The 20,559-nt window shown below is 36.0% G+C and overlaps 1 protein-coding gene across 1 annotated transcript; it reads left to right on the forward strand.

The window, feature by feature from the left end:
• Positions 1-540: 540 nt before the first annotated feature.
• Positions 541-16,999, forward strand: LOC126091638 (short-chain dehydrogenase/reductase family 16C member 6-like). The gene is made up of 6 exons (XM_049907078.1): positions 541-1,070; positions 1,143-1,325; positions 2,425-2,577; positions 6,888-7,141; positions 13,244-13,369; positions 15,141-16,999. The coding sequence occupies exons 1-6, from the start codon at positions 927-929 to the stop codon at positions 15,205-15,207; spliced, it is 927 nt and encodes a 308-aa protein (XP_049763035.1). The 5' UTR covers positions 541-926; the 3' UTR covers positions 15,208-16,999.
• The last annotated feature ends 3,560 nt before the right edge of the window (positions 17,000-20,559 follow it).

A 20,559-nucleotide genomic window follows, 5' to 3' on the forward strand; every position in this document is an offset into this window, starting at 1 on the left:
ATGCTCTTCATTTCTCTCTATATAATGCCGACAACGCCGACAACCACAAGCTTATCGAAGATTCTAGAACGATATGACAACCCAACGTAGATCGCTGAGTATAAAGATGTATACACTCACGTTATGACGTTACCATAGAAATCAGAGCATCATTGTAGCGGTGACGATTTACACTGTTGCCTCATTGCACATCAAGAATATTAATACATTGAATTTTTCAACATCTACACTTATCGATGATTCATAATTGTTTTGCAGTTTCTGAAACTGTGGTCCTTTTCTCGTATTTGTTTTTAGTTTCAGAAAACCACCATGATTGATATAGTTCTTTTTCTTAATCTTACGGCCATAAATTTCTTTTTTATTTTTGGCTATTGACTGACAGTAAAAACAAACGACAAACATGACGAAAAGCTATTACTTACAAAGTATACTTACCAGATCCATGAAGTGGTGATTTTTATACTTCATAAATGATGAAAAGTGACAATACTCGTAAAATTCGACCTATCGATTACTTAGACGTAGACCAAGCAACAGTGGAATACGCTGTTATTTGTCAACACTAGCGATAAAAGGCGCTCTGATTAAACTGTGTCATACTGTGGTTTGTTTAACCGCTTGAGAAAGCACATGCAAGCCTTATTGTAAGTCGTGTTCCCCGATAGAATGTTTTTTAGTTCACTAAAGCGCCAGTATCTTTGTTGTCACGGAGTGAGAAGCATAAGAACAATTAGGACATCGCGTCGAAGACCTACTTTCATTACGATGAACAGTTGCTAGCGCACGGGAAAGCGGGTCGTGTGGCATCAGTTTCTGAAGCGTTAATAACTCAGGGAGGCACTGGTTGCAGTATAAGGTGTACATTGAGCTAATACGGTTTATTTTACTTGTAACTGCCTCTAACGTTTAGTGAACATCAAAATATGCTGCTATTCGTATATTCTCTTGCGGTGCTGTGGTGGGATTTAGCGCGTGTCGTTGTCGCCTGTTCGTTTGCAGTGATTGAAATGATGTATCGCACAATTAAACCTGTCAAGGAGAAGCCTGTGTTGGGGCAGATCATCTTGGTATGAGACTTACATCTTCGCTCATATCTTAATTCTGTTTTTTCGTATGTTTGTCATTTGGTTGTGAATTAGGTCGTAGGTACAGGTCGTGGAGTTGGTCGTGAAATTGCACTGCAACTAACATCCCTAGGAGCTGTTGTCATTTGTGTTGATATTAACGAGAAGATGAATTTAGCTACAGTATCAGCCGCAAACAAATATAGCACCACTGGAAGAGCATTTAGCTGTATTTGCGACGTCTCGGACAGGGAACAGGTAAGCATGGCAGATAACGTGCATCTATTAACGATTAACGTGGAAAATTTAAACACATTCCCTTTCTGTTTTTCATTATTGAACTGTAGAGGCAGGAATGGCACTTTGTACAAGTTAGTTGCACTCTTTTACTGTATTAATAAAACCAGATTTCAAACTAATACTATATTTGGGAAATATATTCATTTTCGGTAGACTGTAGTTGTGTTTCCTTTTTTACCGTTATTTTAGGGGTATCAGGAAACCTATTTACAATGTCATTTTGTTCACCATGATGTGTTACTTGCAAACAGACGGCAGTATGGTGTATATTTAAACAAATATCAAAATGGTTTTGCTCATTAATGATTTTTCCATGCTATACAGTCTGTATGTAATTTGATTCATAGATCAGAAACTTTGACATAAGTAAGTTATTCACTTGTCAGTGTTTCACTTTAATATGACTTGTCATTAGCTACTATTTCATATACAATATGTGCTAACATTGTGGTAGTACAAACTGAACATTAAGGTGTTCTCCCTCCCCCAGTCATAACCGTGGTAGGAGGATGATAAGATCACATAAAGTATGTAAAAACACTGTCTCATAAAGCTCTGTAATGTTCAAAACATTTGAGTGTTTTTTTGGTTGCAATGAGGAATTTAGCATGGTGTCCTCTCAGTTTGTTCGCTTTGTTAGTTACTCTCCTCAAGACAATACAAAACTTCACAATGCGAAGCATAAATTAAATAACACCATGCTTTTCAAACATACATGTCATTACACCCACTCAGTGTGACTATCACCCTCCCTTTCCCTGCTAATGTTCACTTTGTGTGAGTGATAAGAGGACTTGTGGGTAAGAGTTATACACTACATAAAATGACACACAAAAGTGTACAGAATTATTTTTGACACTCAATGCACTAAATACATATTTTGTAAATGACATAGGGTAGCAAGATGCTGGAAGTGATTCCAGGGATAAACTTTGTATCAGCACACCCTAAAGTTACTTGCTGGATTGTTTATTATGACTACTAATTACTGCTCTTCATTAAGTTTTGTCATAAACACTGCACACTCATGTTAATAACTGTTGTTATTATCTTCTAGGTTCTGAAAATGGCAAGTGAAATAAAGAAAAACATTGGCCGTGTTACAGGTATAATACATTGCTGTGCTCTTCCAAGTCCTCAGTCTTATATTTACAGAACTGAACAGGAAGTCAGGAGAACAGTTGATGTCTGTGTAATGTCATATTTTTGGGTCAGTATCTGTGGATCTAATATTTAAAGTACAAATATTTAATGCCATTCAGTGTTAGATACACAGCAAATTATTTGCTCGAAATATGTAGAGCAATATGCCTAGAATAATCTCTATGAATCACATTTGGTGAGTCTTTACTGTTGAACAGTGAGTATTTTCATGTTTATGGACAAGTGGCAAAAACGGTGAAGGTGAAGAAGCATAAGGTACTGCCTGTTTCCAAACAGTCTAATCAGTGGGCGAAAGATCAACCCATATTGCATTTTTATTTGTGATTTGGTAGCATCAATGAACCACTAATTTCAGCCGTACTGAGTTACTCAGTGTATTTAAGCAGTATGAAACATTCTGCACCAACGAGAATAACCTCATTTTATGGTCTATCGAACAGAAACTGAATCTAATCTTAAGTAGTGGTCATCAGCTTTGATCCATATATAATGAGGAATATAACCAATATTATTATCCAATACGGCAACCATGAAGTCACCTTGCATTTATAATGGAAACACAATAACAATAAATTCATCAGAAAATGTATATTCAAAATAATCTAAAAATCAATGTGTAAGTAACAGGATGTGCGGTTTTGGGGAGGAGACAAATAACCCCCTCCATCTGTCAAATATGGAACGACAATATTAAACAAAATCCTTCTCTCGAAACACAACAAAAATATTATTGTCTTCAGTTAGCCTGTATAGCTTAAAATTAACTCAACAACCAATCCTGTAGTGATATCAGGACAATAATAAGCCATTTACAATGGCAACACTGAAATGGTTATGTACACCTGTTCCATATAGGTAAAATGGACTCCACAGAACCAACCAAACGTGAAAAATCACTATCTGATATATAACAAGCCAATTACATAAGACCAGTATTGTTATACACTCTTAACATACGTAGCTAAAATGATCTACATACACCCCTCAAGCATGAAAAATCTATTTCCACAAACAAACAAAATAACACCAATGTGAATGTACATTTGGTATATTAACTCAGTTTATCTATAAAGCTAAAATGAAGTCCGCAGTACTCGCCAAGTAGATGTAAAAGGTTCAGAATAAAATCCAAAAACAGAGTAAACAGTCATTCACATCATACTTGCTTGTCAAAAATTAAAAGACCTATGAACAAAAAAAATATAGACTAGTGAAAAGCAAAAAGCAAAAGAATATAACATGAGCCAATATTCAAAACAAAAATACATTAAATAGATAAAACAAAATAAAGTACTTACCTCATCTAATTGCTTCCAAACTGCAACCCACACTTTCTGCCCCCCACCCCTCCACAAAAATAAAAAAACCCACCAGCTGCTATTCATTTTCCTGTACAAAAAACAACACAAACTAAAATTATGTTGTTGTTGTTATGGTCTTCAGTCCTGAGACTGGTTTGATGCAGCTCTCCATGCTACTCTATCCTGTGCAAGCTTCTTCACCTCCCAGTACCTACTGCAACCTACATCCTTCTGAATCTGCTTAGTGTATTCATCTCTTGGTCTCCCCCTACGATTTTTACCCTCCACGCTGCCCTCCAATACTAAATTGGTGATCCCTTGATGCCTCAAAACATGTCCTACCAACCGATCCCTTCTTCTGGTCAAGTTGTGCCACAAACTTCTCTTCTCCCCAATCCTATTCAATACTTCCTCATTAGTTATGTGATCTACCCATCTAATCTTCAGCATTCTTCTGTAGCACCACATTTCGAAAGCTTCTATTCTCTTCTTGTCCAAACTATTTACCGTCCATGTTTCACTTCCATACATGGCTACACTCCATACAAATACTTTCAGAAATGACTTCCTGACACTTAAATCTATACTCGATGTTAACAAATTTCTCTTCTTCAGAAACGCTTTCCTTGCCATTGCCAGTCTACATTTTATATCCTCTCTACTTCGACCATCATCAGTTATTTTGCTCCCCAAATAGCAAAACTCCTTTACTACTTTAAGTGTCTCATTTCCTAATCTAATACCCTCAACATCACCCGACTTAATTCGACTACATTCCATTATCCTCGTTTTGCTTTTGTTGATGTTCATCTTATATCCTCCCTTCAAGACACCATCCATTCCATTCAACTGCTCTTCCAAGTCCTTTGCTGTCTCTGACAGAATTACAATGTCATCGGCGAACCTCAACGTTTTTATTTCTTCTCCATGGATTTTAATACCTACTCCGAATTTTTCTTTTGTTTCCTTTACTGCTTGCTCAATATACAGATTGAATAACATCGGGGAGAGGCTACAACCCTGTCTTACTCCCTTCTTAACCACTGCTTCCCTTTCATGTCCCTCGACTCTTATAACTGCCATCTGGTTTCTGTACAAATTGTAAATAGCCTTTCGCTCCCTGTATTTTACCCCTCCCACCTTTAGAATTTGAAAGAGAGTATTCCAGTCAACATTGTCAAAAGCTTTCTCTAAGTCTACAAATGCTAGAAACGTAGGTTTGCCTTTCCTTAATCTTTCTTCTAAGATAAGTCGTAAGGTCAGTATTGCCTCACGTGTTCCAGTATTTCTACGGAATCCAAACTGGTCTTCCCCGAGGTCGGCTTCTACCAGTTTTTCCATTCGTCTGTAAAGAATTCGTGTTAGTATTTTGCAGCTGTGGCTTATTAAACTGATTGTTCGGTAATTTTCACATCTGTCAACACCTGCTTTCTTTGGGATTGGAATTATTATATTCTTCTTGAAGTCTGAGGGTATTTCGCCTGTTTCATGTTTATGTTAAAAAAATAAAAAAGCACCTTTCAAAATAAATCATTACAAACAGAAAATACACATCTTACTCTCTTTTGTATCCAATCACTGGCAGCTATCCAGTGGCCAAAAAACCATATATGTGAACAAAAAAGTCAAATAAACACTGTCATGGATGCCTGTCTATATTGTTTTGAACAATATTCCTTGCTGAAATGATTGCCACACATTGTTCTCCTAACAGTGCCACATAAGACTATCACTGTTAAAGGTTGGGTCAACTTTAATTCTTTTTGCAAAATTTCCACATTCCTCTACATGGTACACAATCTGCCATTAACAACGTAGGAAAACTATAGATTACTGTTTACCATAAAGAAGAAACATTAAGTTACAGTCATTCACAATTAAAACACATTTACATAAAGCTTTTGGCCACAGCCTTCATCAGCAAAAGAGAAACATACACCATTCACAAATATACAACCAAACATGCTTCACGACACGACTGCGGACTCCAACTGGAGTCAGTGGTCGTGTGTCTGTTAGGTGTTCTTGCTTAGGTGTGTATGAATGCTGTATGTTTCTGTTTTACTGATGAAGGCTGTGGCAGAAATCTTTATGTAAGTGTATTTTAATTGTGCCTGTCTGCAGCGTAACATGTCTTCTTTATGGTAAACAGCAATCTCTCATTTCCTACATTATTGATATTCCTACCTGGAGTTTCCATTGTTTGATAATCTGCCATTACATCTAGAGCCACAAACGCACTCCATTATTTACCGAATGGTGAATGGATACTGTGTACCACCACTGCACATTTTCTTTACTGTTCCACTTGTAAATAGAGCAAGGGAAAATAGATTGACTTTGTGCCTCCACATGAGCCCTAGTTTCTCTTATCTTCATGGTCGTTATGCAAAATGTACCTTGGTGGCAGCAGACTAGTTCTACCGTCAACTTCAAGTACCCATTCTCTAAATTTTCTCATTAGTGTTTTGCAAAAAGAAAGTGATCTTCTCTCTGAGGATTGCCATTTCAGTTCACAAAGCGTCTCCCTAATACTCGCTTGTTGATCAAACCTACCGTTAACAAATCTAATGTTATTTCTGAAGGATAGTTACAGTGCTCGCACATCTCTGTCAGCGTACTACTGTTAAACCTCATTGTCTGATCCACCATACAATTAGTGTGAGCAATGACCAAATAACAAAACACCCAATAATTTTTGTGAAATCGAAATTTACCATAAGAGAGCATGATATGAAGGAAAAAAACCTGCTTTGAAATGCCTAAGTAATGTTGCACAACAACTTTAAAATACATCCCCTGTGTATGATGCCAAATGCAATCCCATTGTAAAGCCACAGATCAAAACTGACACTTAGTACCCAATGCTTTGTTTAACTCTGTGTACCTGCCCTTTGCTGTCCTTCAGGAGGTAGTGCAGTTAGTTCCTATTACTGACATGGGTAATAAGTGGCCAAGGTATGATAACATTGCCAATTTGATTATTACCTATAACAAGATTTTGTTTAGAGATATTTGTAAGGAATTAAGTTATCAAGTAACTGTTTCTTTTAAGCTTCTAGAAGCATTTCTGCAAGAGATGGTAGAGAAGAATGATGGACACATTGTTGCACTGTCATCTGTAACTGGCCTTGCTGGTGTTAAGCAGCATATATCAATGAGTGCATCCCAGTATGCTGTGCAGGGTTTAATGGAATCACTTTCAGAGGAGCTCCGAACAGCAAAAATGTCAAATAATGTCTACATGACACTGGTTCACATATATCCATTCATTGTCAGCAGGGAGCAGGCAAAGGACATCAGGCTAAGGTAATATTGTAGTAACTGTGTTCTTGTCATGTTATTTCCTCTGTTCACTCAGAGATTTCAAAAGTTGTATTTTAAAGCTGCTTTAGACTAAGTGCCCGCTTCAAGCCACACATTTAAATCGTATTGCAACCTATTTTGTCTAAAAGAACATACCAACACACTTTTCTGAACAGAAGTTATTGATTGCTTCTTAGGTGGATCACAAATGAAATGTTGATATTTCATGAAACCTGAGGTTTTTGGTTTTGCAGATCATAAAATTTTACTTGGAAAACTAAAATATTGTGATGTTATAAACACACTATTGTATGGTCTGTCTTTCATTGATAGAAAATGAGAGATCTCATTTTCAGCTTCACAAAGCAGTTAGAGGGAGATGATAAAATTCTGCAGAATTAATTGGAGGCTTTACTGTGAACTTTGTCAGACAATTCTAACCGGGACACTGAAGAGTTGTTGTCCAATTTTTTACTGTTAAGTCAAGTTCTCATTGAGAGTAGAAGAGTATAGTGAAATTGATAATGTATTTTTACAGGGAACAACATTAAGTGATTTTGATGTAAAAGTAGCCACTAAGAATTGACCATGAAGAACACTTAATGTAATTCATATCATAGAATGATAATTAATGCTCAATTTGAGGATTTAAAGACATTGTAAGAAGGAGACCTACAAGGAAAAAAAGTGAAATGATTTTAGAAGCAGGCCTGATAGATTATAAATTTGTGCAACAATTTTAATTGTGGATTTTTTGTCTAGGGCATGTGATGGTAAAGCTGAAAGGAAACAGGGAGATAGTGGGTTTCAGATGGGAATAAAGCATCTTTTGTCAACACGAGAGAGTACTAATTAAGAGGACAGACTGTAATCCTGAGTTGACACTCTCCTCTCAGTAGTAGCATAAAAACTTAAGTGCTAAACGGCATGGATGGAAGTTATCTGTACAACACATCCTTTATTCCAGAAGTTGTCCTGACCTCAATTTCCTGTAACCCACTGTAGCACATCCTCCACCCAGTAGTTTCCCCTTCCTCTAACCTGTCACCTACTCCCAATTTACCTCCCCACATCACCTTCAGCGTGCACTGCTCCCTACTTTCTCCTACAGTTGTGTATTACGTGCCTGATCTGTATACCTGCCCCTGCCACATTCCTAACCAGCTGTCTCCCTCTGAGCCATTAGCCACTTGCTTCCAATACCACTCCCTGCCTCCAGCCTCCATCTACCTTTACCACCACACCATCCCACCTGACCTGACACTAACCCCACCGGTCTTCAACACTGTGAAACAAATCTCTTAAAATTTTCTCTTCTTTGCTAAAACTTAATTTTTTAGATTTGTCTTTCTTGGGCCAGTGTGACCCAGGGAGCATTAAAATTCGCAGAATGTACAAACGTCATAAGTCTGATTTCTAAATTCCTGAGGGATATGCATAATGGTTTTCTATGAGATAGTAAGTATCTGATTCCTTATTGTTGAAATGTGCGAAGGTTATGCAACAATGCAAGTTAATGATTGCATTCAAATTATTATAGTACATTATCACCAACAGTTATATTTTATCAACTGTTGTGTACAGATGCAATTCGTGTACCTGTTGTAGTAGTTTCTGTGTGGCTGTGATGACAAAATGAGTTCTTTCCAATGAGCAATTAAAAGCATTTGTAAATGCATCTGACAAGAGGAGAATATTTCTGAAGAAAAACAAAGACAATATTCATCCTTCATCTCATTTAGAAGAGATTTCAGATACTGATACATCAGATGACAATGTGAGTGCTGCTGAACTGATTCAGTCTAAAGACAAAAAATCGCATGAAGCTTAGAGTATTTTCCATGAACTGGAAGAGCATGTAGTGCAAATGTTATAAAGGTGACTTTTGGTCCAACAAGATACACTATCGCCAGAGTATTTTGAGTTACGGTGAGTGACAATACTCAGAGTATTTTGGTGGAAGTGACTAATATTGAGGGTTGAAGAATTTATAATGTTAATTGGGAAGCATTATTGATGACTCAACAAAGTGCCTATAGGATGCAGAAACAGATAGAGCCATCTTTCTTGTTGTATCAGTAGAACAGTTCTGTTACATCTTACATGTGTTACATTTTGATGAAGAGCACAAAGACTAAATGATGACAAATTGGCAACTCTAAGAGTTCTGTGGGATAAGTGGGAGGAAAGTCTGTGGCTGGTGGTCTTGCAGTAGCGTTCTTGCTTCCCGCGCACGGGGTCCCGGGTTCGATTCCCAGCGGGGTCAAGGATTTTCTCTGCCTCAAGATGACTGGGTGTTGTGTGTCTTTCATCATCATTTCATCCTCATTCACTCGCAAGTGGCTGTAGTGGCGATAAAGAACTTGTGGAGCGGTGGACGAACCGCCCCGCGAGGGGTCTCCCGGCCACCAATGCCACATGCTCATTATTATTAGTGGGAGGAAATACTCCCAAAACTTTATTATCTTGGCAAAAATGTAGCCATGGATGAACATCCTGGTGGCTTTCTCAGTACATTGTCTGTTCAAAAAATATGTACTGTGCAAACCCTCAAAATACAGAGTCCGCCAGAAAAATGCACATACTCTTTGTAAGGATCTATCAAGATATTGATATTGTCATTTGATTTGAGTTAAAAGTGTGTTGTAGTATGGTCTTTGGCTCAACAAATGTTAGTACTTTCATCTCGGTATTGAGAACACAGGATGGCTGGAGCACGCTTGACATTCAAGCAGATGTATTGTGAAGTGGTTTTCCAAGTTTGATAATACTGTTGCAGTGCAACGCCAGTGGAGGCAGGAGACTGAAGCAGAACCGCCAACCCGCCTAACAATTAAACACATCATTGACAAGTTTGAATTGCAAGAAACGATTTGTGATATTCATGAAAGAAGTTCGGGAAGACAGCGTACAGCTACAAGTCCTGCTTCGTCGGCTCTCGTGTTGGAAACATATGTTAATTTTCCACAAAAGTCTTCCACGGAATGTGCATGTGAAGTGGGGGTTAGCAGTACAAGTGTACAAAGAATTCTGAAAGCTACAAAGCGCAAAGTTTACATTCCATAATTACTGCATGCAATTAATGATGGACGGTCCTGGTCGCCAAACGCAGTTTTGCAAATAGTATCAGAAAATGATAACTGATGATGACTGTAACCTACTTCCTTTGTTTTCGGATTGCATTTCCTTTGGATTCTTCCAATGAATCTCAGTCTGGCATCTGCTTTACCAACGATCAACATTATATGATCATTCCATTTTAAATCACTCCTAATGCGTACTCCCAGATAATTTATGGTATTAACTGCTTCCAGTTGCTGACCTGCTATTTTGTAGCTAAATGATAAAGGATCTATCTTTCTGTGTATTCGCAGCACATTACACTTGTCTACATTGAGATTCAATTGCCATTCCCTGCACCATGCATCAATTCGCTGCAGATCCTCCTGCATTTCAGTACAATTTTCCATTGTTACAACCTCTCGATACACCACAGCATCATCTGCAAAAAGCCTCAGTGAACTTCCAATGTCATCCACCAGGTCATTTATGTATATTGTGAATAGCAATGGTCCTATGACACTCCCCTGCGGCACACCTGAAATCACTCTTACTTCGGAAGACTTCTCTCCATTGAGAATGACAAGCTGCGTCCTGTTATCTAGGAACTCCTCAATCCAATCACACAATTGGTCTGATAGTCCATATGCTCTTACTTTGTTCATTAAACGACTGTGGGGAACTGTATCGAACGCCTTGCGGAAATCAAGAAACACGGCATCTACCTGTGAACCCGTGTCTATGGCCCTCTGAGTCTCGTGGACGAACAGCGCGAGCTGGGTTTCACACAACCGTCTTTTTCGAAACCCATGCTGATTCCTACAGAGTAGATTTCTAGTCTCCAGAAAAGTCATTATACTCGAACATAATACGTGTTCCAAAATTCTACAACTGATCGACGTTAGAGATATAGGCCTATAGTTTTGCACATCTGTTCGACGTCCCTTCTTGAAAATGGGGATGACCTGTGCCCTTTTCCAATCCTTTGGAATGCTACGCTCTTCTAGAGACCTACGGTACATCGCTGCAAGAAGGGGGACAAGTTCCTTCGCGTACTCTGTGTAAAATTGAACTGGTATCCCATCAGGTCCAGAGGCCTTTCCTCTTTTGAGCGATTTTAATTGTTTCTCTATCCCTCTGTCGTCTATTTCGATATCTACCATTTTGTCATCTGTGCGACAATCTAGAGAAGGAACTACAGTGCAATACTTCTCGTTCCCTGAAGTGTGTGTACATTTTTCTGGCAAACTCTGTTTTGTCATTGTGTGATAGTGCTACTTCCTATGTTTTGAAGACACATATCTATACGGGGAAATTACCTGGGCAAGCACCTGAGGAATATCAAGGTTTGAGGGTTGTCATGGATCTGACACATGAGCTAAAAGGGCAAAATGTCTCCCGTGACAATTTCTTCACATCATGTGTATTAGGCTAAGGACTTGTTACAATACATCTTTCGATGCTGGGGATGGTGAGAAAAAATAAACCTGACCCTATAATAATATATCAAGCAAAGAAAATATTCACACTTAAAAGTTAGTTTTACTGAGGGTACCACGATCATATCTTACATTTCTAGGAAGAAGAAACAGATTGTCCTGATGAGCATAATCCACAGCAGTGAGGAAGTAAACCAACAGAGCAGACAAGAAACCAAAAATGATGTTGGATTACAATACAAGTAAGGGAGCAGTTGACACTTTGGACAGCTTTTTGGCACCTACTCATGCAAGAGGAAAACCACCTGCTGGCAAATGATCATCTTCTACAGTATTATTGATACTTCTGCCTACAGTGCTTCTGTGCTGTGGAAAGGAATAAATCCAGGTTGGGAAAAAATATTATTTGCAAAAGAAGGGTATTTCTCGATGAATTGGAAAAACGTTTAATTACTCCTTACATTGAAGCTAGAAAAATGCTGCCACGAAATGAACAGCCAGCAGCCATTGTTAGAAGAATACAAACAGGAAGTCAATCAACACCAAGCTCCAGCAGTGGCAACCAAACCTGCAAACATGCCAGATGCAAATTCTGTCTATCAAGTTGTTACATCAAGACACCATGAAGTGTTCAAATTGCAATAAACATGTTTGTGAAGCTCACATTAGATACCACTGCCCAAATTGTGGAATTCTAAGTAAAACTCTATTGTAATTTTTCCCATGATTGACAGTTTATACACTAAGTAAAACACTATTGCACAATATCTCATTGAGGTCCAAATCTTACATCATTGGTGAGATTGTTGGCATGTAATACTGTAATATTTGTTTATTCTGTAACAAGTAAACCTACATTTAAAATTACAACAATTTTTAAGAATTTGTAATTGTCATGCCCTTCAGATACCATATGTGTACAGCTTTTTTTAAGGAAGATAGCAGGATTAATCCTAAAGTATTTATATTCTCCCAATAACGATTTACATAACATTTTAAAAAGTGAAATTTGATCAAAGCATAAAATAAAATTAAGTGATGCAGTTCCTCTGGCACAAGGATGAGCAGCCTCTCACAAGGTGTGCTGCATCATGGGCTCCTGCAAGTCAAGCAGCCATAGTGTTACTGGCCCCAATGACATTTGGAGTGACAGAGCACCCATTGCTGGTAAAAGCAGTAGAGTTAAATCAGCAATTCTTGAAACGTACCAAGAGACCAATTAGAGCTAAACTCACTCTGCTCATTCAGTAGTGACATTGTTTTGAACCTGGGTCAAAAATGCCTCTTGTTTTTCATAACTTTAGCAGTCAGCCAAGTGTTAATTTTCTGTTCAGGTGGCATCTCAGACTTACATTTTGGTGGCAGCACCTTCCATTTGACAGTACTGCATGCCAAAGGAAAAATTCTGAAATTGTGTGAAATTAAGAAAATAAATTATTAAGTGCCTATGCAGCTTGTTTTTAGTACTTACTGCAACATGAGTATTAAAAGTACTGAATTGACTGGTATCATTATTGATTGACGTACAAAAAGATTTCAAAACATCTGCAGTGGAAATTATCTTCTGGGAGAGCTAATCAAATGTACATTTCAATGTTTGTTTCAGAATACCTAGCTATTTTGGAACAATTTATCCCAAAGATGCAGCAAGGCAAATAATTTCAGGAATGAGAAGGAATTACACGGAAGTCAGTATTCCAGGTTATCTGTTGTACATTAGCAGAATACTAAGGTAAGTTTTGACTATATTTTGAAAAATAAAGGTGAATATTGAACATTTTTTCTAAGGTGAAAAACTGGAGTGAGATGTGCTAACTAAGAAAATAGAGCAATATATGTGCTCTGGCTCTCACATTATTTTTGCATATTTTAGTTTCATTTTTAATAACATATCATCTATTTTCTTTGTTTGCATGTTTGTTTCCCCACTGTTATTTCTGTGTAAAATAACTAGTTTCTGATACTTTTGAAGTACTTGATAACTATCTGTCACGTGGACTACCTTTTGTCTACTCTTGTCCTCACTAAAGGTAGATCCCTGAGTGATGTGCCCCCCCCCCTCCCCCCCTTTTTTTCCCCAACCTATCCTTCTCAGGATGAAGGAACTTTTAGTTCTGAAAGTAAGGAAGTTTATAACTTTTACTTTTATAAGTGTCTATCAGTACTGCAACTGCTGGGACAACAACAAATTTTGCCTTTTGAAGGTGTGTATTGGTCAGCAGGTCTGTCTCATTTTTTCGTAGTGTTGGAGAACAGTTCAATTGAGAAGACTAATAAATTATAATTTATCATTTATTAATTGTGGTAATGGACATTTCAGAACAGAAAAATCAATAAAATAAACCTTCAGCTTAATTTCATTTCTAACCCTTGATTTTTACTCATTATCAATTTCTTCTGTCCCTCCTGAGTGACGATTTGTAGAAACTTCTTAGATGTATGGATGGATGTTTTTATGATGTGTAGATGCCATAAAATCTTTGAGTTTCTAACCACATCAGTTTATATAATAGTGCATAGTTTCAGAAAAGTAGTCTCTTGTTTCGTATTCTGACTAAGACTTCCCACAGCATATACTTTTCACCTTCCTGTTTCTCATTTCTTGACTTAATCATCTAGATGAAGATTTGATGTAAGTTTCTTCTTCTTTCTGTTTGTTTTTTGTTGTCCTGATGTAGTTGTCACTATTTTGCAGTTGAAAAGAGGCGTTTCCTCTAACATCACACAGGTAGCGTTTATTTTACCCTTTTAAGGTAGCTTTCCACACAGAAGGAACAACCTGCAAGTGTTGGGGCTATGTTGTAAAGCATTGTATACCATTTAATTTGTGTCAGGGGTATTCAATTTTAAATTGTACTGAGTGTAGTTCATGGTGCGAATTCCAAAAGTTTTTCTGCAGTTATATGCCTACCATGCTGTTGTTATGATGTTACAGGAAATCTTGAAAGTAAGCATTTGGAACGTGTTAGTGTTTTATATCAGACGGAATGGTAGAAATTCAAAGGTAATTCAGAAAGGAAAGTCCAAGTTGATGTAATGCATGGAAACTATGCACACAAATGGGTAGGGGGCAATATTTTCCATGTCATGTCATTGTTTTTTATGCAGAAAAAATGAAAATGAAAAAGATATGGTCACTGCCTGAATGTCATGCACAAAATTTATTTTGAATATGTTCATATTTATAAACACCTGCCATCATTTTCATACGCCAGTCAACTGAATTTGACTTTCACACATTCTCAACCAGAACAAAGTGGCTGCTGCATTATAGTATTGTAATGATTCATTAGTGCAACAGCTTTTCTAGATGACATACTGTACTTCTGAAACAGTCTAATAAATTACAGCATCATAAAATGAAAAATAGTCACTGACAAATCGTACATGATATGTAAAATTTTGTTAATGAAATGTTTCATCACCACCATCATGATCATCTACTACTACTCCTTCTTCTTGTGCGTGAATGTTGATACCTGTGATTTTTTTATGTTTTTCAGGATTCTTCCACACAAAGCATCAGTAATGTTAAGAGAGCTTCTGGACACTGGAGTCGATTTTGCCTAGTTTTTCAGTATTGCAAAACTGCCATTTTAAAATGGGCCGATTCAAGACACATGAAAAGCAACATTTTTTACAAAATGAAATGGGTTTTATTTTTAAGACTGTTACAATTTTAAAATGCACAAACTTTGAATATCAATGCACCTAATATTAATTCTGCAACTTTATTGCATGTCAGTGGAAACTGCTCAGTTTTTCTTGCTAAGTTCCTTGCAGTATCTTGACTTTGCTTAACGAAGGTACTAAAATGAAAGTACCATAACTTTTTGTGAAACTTAAAGCATATCAGTAATTTGCTACATAATGTAAAATTATAGCTATTTATTTTTTTAACTGTAAAGGATTTGCTGCTCTGAGGTGACCCAGTTGCCATTCTTCCATTTGAAATAATTTTACTACTCAGGTACTCTTGTTCAAAGAGTTGCAACCACATTGCAGTTCCTTTAAACTTTTGACACATGTATTTTTTTCTTTGTTAAGTATTGTTATTTGAAAAATATTACACAGTATTTTTTGTAATTTTATCTAGTGTAATAGGTTTATATGGTACTTTTTTAAGAAGGTGTACTCTATATGATTACAGGTATCCTCTTTTTGACTCCAAAAGAATATAAATGAGTGTCAAATGGTTGTAGGTCATACTGTTTGTGCAAAGAAATGACTACATTGACAATATTTTACTCAGTTTGAATTTTAATTCTGTACTTAGAATAACAACCTGAAAAATTGACTTCTTATGTATGCTTGAATATTTTGTTCCTTTTAAAATTCTTATGATTGATTCCCTTCTTTTTATTCAAGTTATGGTTAATTTAATCACAGCCAATGATAATCTCAAATTCTATTTAATAAAGGAAAAAAAAAAAAAAACGAAGTACAGTAGAGGCAATTGAAATGAAACCATTGTTCTCATGTTAAAATAAAAATGTTTTTGGTGGTCAAAAAATCTGTCATTCACCATACAGGAGACACAAATTTTTAATGTTATACATATGATAAGTTGATTGGCAAGTGATATCCAGTTTTGGCCATTTTATTTTGTGCTGAAACAATTATCTGCAAGGTTATACCTAGTAATTACTGAAAATGCTCAAAAGGAAGTGTCTTATACTGGGATTTGATATTAATGTTCTTCATAGTGAGTATTACAGATATAATGAAGAAATTTCAGTGAGAAAAAGAAATAGCTATCAATTATTTAAATAAAGTTCCTTGTTTACAATCTTTTAAACAAAGACTGTATTTTACATATCAACATATTGTACTATATTAAGCTGGAAGATCTCAGTTTTTAGTCAGCTTTTTTCTGCTGAATAAATCGAATATTTATTTTCTTGCATATAGTCTGGATTTGTTTTAAATATTGCCATCCATTATAACTATACAGTAGTGAGTGGTCAGGATATAGTGTTATCCATAACTGCATCAACACTGAGATCTGTCAATAAATACAAATACTTTGGAAGTTATTAAATATATGTGTTCTGTTAAATACAAGCTTTTGTTTATTTTAATTTTTATTATAGTAATAATTTATTAAACATAATATATGAGTCATTTAGAATCAAATTTAATGTTTTGGAAAAATTGGCTTCCTCTCATTGCTGGCCAGAGCAGTATGATGTTGCTATTTCCTCTGAAACATTGCAGCAGTATAATTTGTTTCATAGTTCACATTTGGAGTCATATTTTTGATACAGTATTTTACACAATGAAGTTATTATACACCAAATCAGATTGTACTTTGAATAGTTGTTATTGTTTTATTTTTATTCAGTTTAGTTTGTTGAATAAAAGAAAGAAAGCTAAAATATTGTTTCATGTTTACACAAATAACTTGCCCACTATATTAAAAATTATTATTAATTTTAGGTTGTGAGTATATGAAACTATTTCTCAGTAGCTCACAGAAAAAGTGTAATACTGTGTTCTTGCCTCGTCACTTTTGTGATTTTTATTTGAATTTTATTTTCAAATCTTCATTTACTTTTTATTTTCAAATCTTCATTTACTTTTTATTCTTTTGTGGAACATGGAGTGAGCTTTATCAAATATGGTAATCAGATTTCACTTAGACAACACAAAGTAAATGCTCCATAACAAAAGAAATATCAGTTATTGATAACTTATTGGAAAAACTGAAGAAAGCTCTTGAGGTGCTGGAAATACATGAGCTCACTAATGGTGTTAGAGGGTACAGGTTAACAGGGACAGGTTAACAGGCTGAGGGAGGTGATTCCTGATGGAGGGTGGGATACGGAACATGAGGAAGTTATCTCAATAAAAAATTGGACTTTCTTAACAGAAGAAGAATTTCTGAATGGAGGACTAAAAGTCAGGAGTTGCAGTTGTCAGATGGGTAAATAGAATTACAATGGCGGAAAGAGATGGAAATCAAACCAGTTTGTTAAAACTGCAAAAAAAGCAACAATATAAAAATGAAATCAGGAATATAAAATAACAGTAAAAGGAAAATAGTAATAGTTCAGTAAGTCTCCCCTGACCAAGGGTTCTGGGTGACTTTTCTATAACTTCCCATTTCCTAAATCTTGCTAGTCTTTTAACTTCATCCCTCTTCATTTCCCTTCTACCATGGCTCCAGAAGCTTGCACATTTCCGCATCTCTTATATGTGTTTTCTCCTGTTAATGCATAGGGAGTAGATTTTTTTTATCCATTCATATTATATTTTCAATCATTGATTATTTTGTCAGTATTTCAATTTTTAAAAATTGCTGAAGCACTCGCCTCACCATGGCTCATACACTGAACCATTTCACATATTTCGAGTACAGATTCAAGTTCAAAGGAAAACATAATATTACTTTTTACAGATTAAGTAAATGGTGTGACATTGGTTTACGACAGTAGATTTCTGACGTGACACTACATAATATGAACATGAGAGAAATGAAATACCCAGGAGGTGTTGATTTCATTTATGCTTATAACTAAATAACTAAACCTTTACTCTTCCAACAAAAGAGAGTTCAAGAGTGATATATATAACACAGAGCCTCTTTACATTTTATTTTGTAGTAGGTGAGGTGTTCCTCTTATCGTGATACTTAATGAGACCATTCTAAAAAAAAATCTGAATAATGTGGAAAGATTTATTTATACAGTTTGCTTTTATTGTGCATTTGGTGTCGTAACATAGAAAATTATTATTAAAAACTTGTTGACTCACCCATGCAAAAATGCTCTTTATATCCTAGAATTGAGGAACTATAGTCACTGATAACTGGCATGGTGAGTCACCTGGAACATGTTACAAACTTCTTGCCTCTGGGATTCTGATTGGTGTTGCAATGTTCAGTATTCCTCTGGATTACAAAGGAAGCAACTCCCAAGCAAAATGTACCAAATGAGCCCCTTTTGAATAGCTCCTTATGTGAATGGCCTCAATGTGTGTGCAGTTACTTCTTGTCTTGTCCCACTTTAAACCTCGTAAGAATTAAATCAAAGATTGTCATTTGTTAAAAGTATGTCCATGCGGTGAATTGTTGAACTGTTCACTTATACACTGCAGTTTTCATTATTATAGTGAAAGCAAGGAACATAAAATAATAATTAAAGGAAGAAACTAGCTTGTTTAAAAGGGGTGTAGCACTTACAGGTCATGAATGTAATTGTACGTTAGAGCAATGTTTATGAATTATTGCTTTGACTGGGGTTAATAGATTATGTGAAAGCTTTTGACCCAAATTTTGCTTGCTCTATACTAACAGTCCAAGTGAAACAAGGCACATGATTCCACCTGTATCAGTGTACCTAAGAATATATTTGCTAATGCTACAGGTTCCATTAGACTATATCTGGATAGTGACAAATGTGGAAAAGAAAGGGGAGGGGAGTTACGCAAGGAGATTCCATATCATCAAAGCTGTTGTCAACAACGTAAGAGGAATTTTTCATTCTCTAATTCTGAGAAAACGAAGAAACCTAGGTTAATGGAACCTATGTGAATGATGTCCATGTTGCAGGTAAACTTGTGTTACTTGAATGAACTTAATAAAACAAGTTTGAAAGTAGGCCAGAATGTAGAAGACTGATCTAATGTGTAATTATCAATAGAATTGTTTCATAAATTATCAGTGAAGTCATAGAAGGTTTCGATGATGTAATTAGGCAGGGTAGCTAAAGACAGTGAGTGGGTTGACAGGAAGAGAAGTAAACACAAGAATAAAAATGGCCTAATATGATTTTGGTAAACTAAACAATATTTTCAAAGCAAATATTTTGATGTGACAAACAGAATAGTTACAGTTAGTGTGTATTAGCAGGCTTGGCTTAATGGCAGTGAATCATGGACTTGTAATACAAAATTTATTTAAGAACTGAGAGCTGCTTAGCGATCAATAGTGAGATGCATGTTGATAAATACCAGGATAGAGAGAAAATATAACAAATGAATCAGAGAACAGACTGGAATCTAAGAAATATTTATGACCACATTGAAAATATAATCTAGGTGGATGAGACATGTATAAAGGAAAATGGATAGTAGATGGTTCAAGGAACTTCTTTGATGGATTCCAAGAGATATGAAATGACCAAATGGAAGGTGGGTATAAGATATTGGAAAGTATGTTGGGAAATTATTCATCTTTATATAACTGAAGAGTAATGTGTGGAAAACCTTGTAGGAGGACTATTCAGCAGTGCATGTAGGTTTAACTAAAAGCCTAGTATTATATTAATGTTAGACTTAATTTCAAAATGAACTTTTAAAATTACACAATCACTTTTGCCTAAGTAGAATTTGATTCACAAGTTGACCTTCCTAGTTAGTTAAGTTCATGTTCCATGGATCATTTTACACAACAAATCGTAATGACGAGGGGTGAGTCATTTGACATTCACATTGCAAATTAATTTGTAAATATGTCTGCAACCTGAACCTTTATAACCTTTCAAAAATGTATAGATGTGAGTTAGTAATTCCTAGCACCACATTTTACACATTACAGTATCAGAAATTCACCTATGGAATAGGAGTTGTCAAGGAGAAACTTTTTCAGTTTGTTTTTAAATTTTACTTTGCTGTCCAAGCCATTGCTGGATAAGTGATCAAAAATTTTTGTTGCAGCATTGTGCACCCCTTTCTGTGCAAAAGACATCCTTAATGTGGAGTAATGAATGTTGTTTTCCCTTCTTTCCTGAACACGTAAGAAGACAGTGTACAACCTCAGCTTGATTTCTTACCTTCAAAATGCTCTAGGACCTAAGAAGCGCTCCTAAAAGTTTTTGTTTAATGGTATATGCACTGCAGAATTATAATATGAAAAATATGATCAGTTTTGCACGTGCTGTTTATCCTTAGTTCCTAAATCCAAGAAAACTCTTCTACACA

Source organism: Schistocerca cancellata, chromosome 1 (genome assembly GCF_023864275.1).
Source record: "Schistocerca cancellata isolate TAMUIC-IGC-003103 chromosome 1, iqSchCanc2.1, whole genome shotgun sequence".
Classification (NCBI taxonomy): Eukaryota; Metazoa; Arthropoda; class Insecta; order Orthoptera; family Acrididae; genus Schistocerca; species Schistocerca cancellata.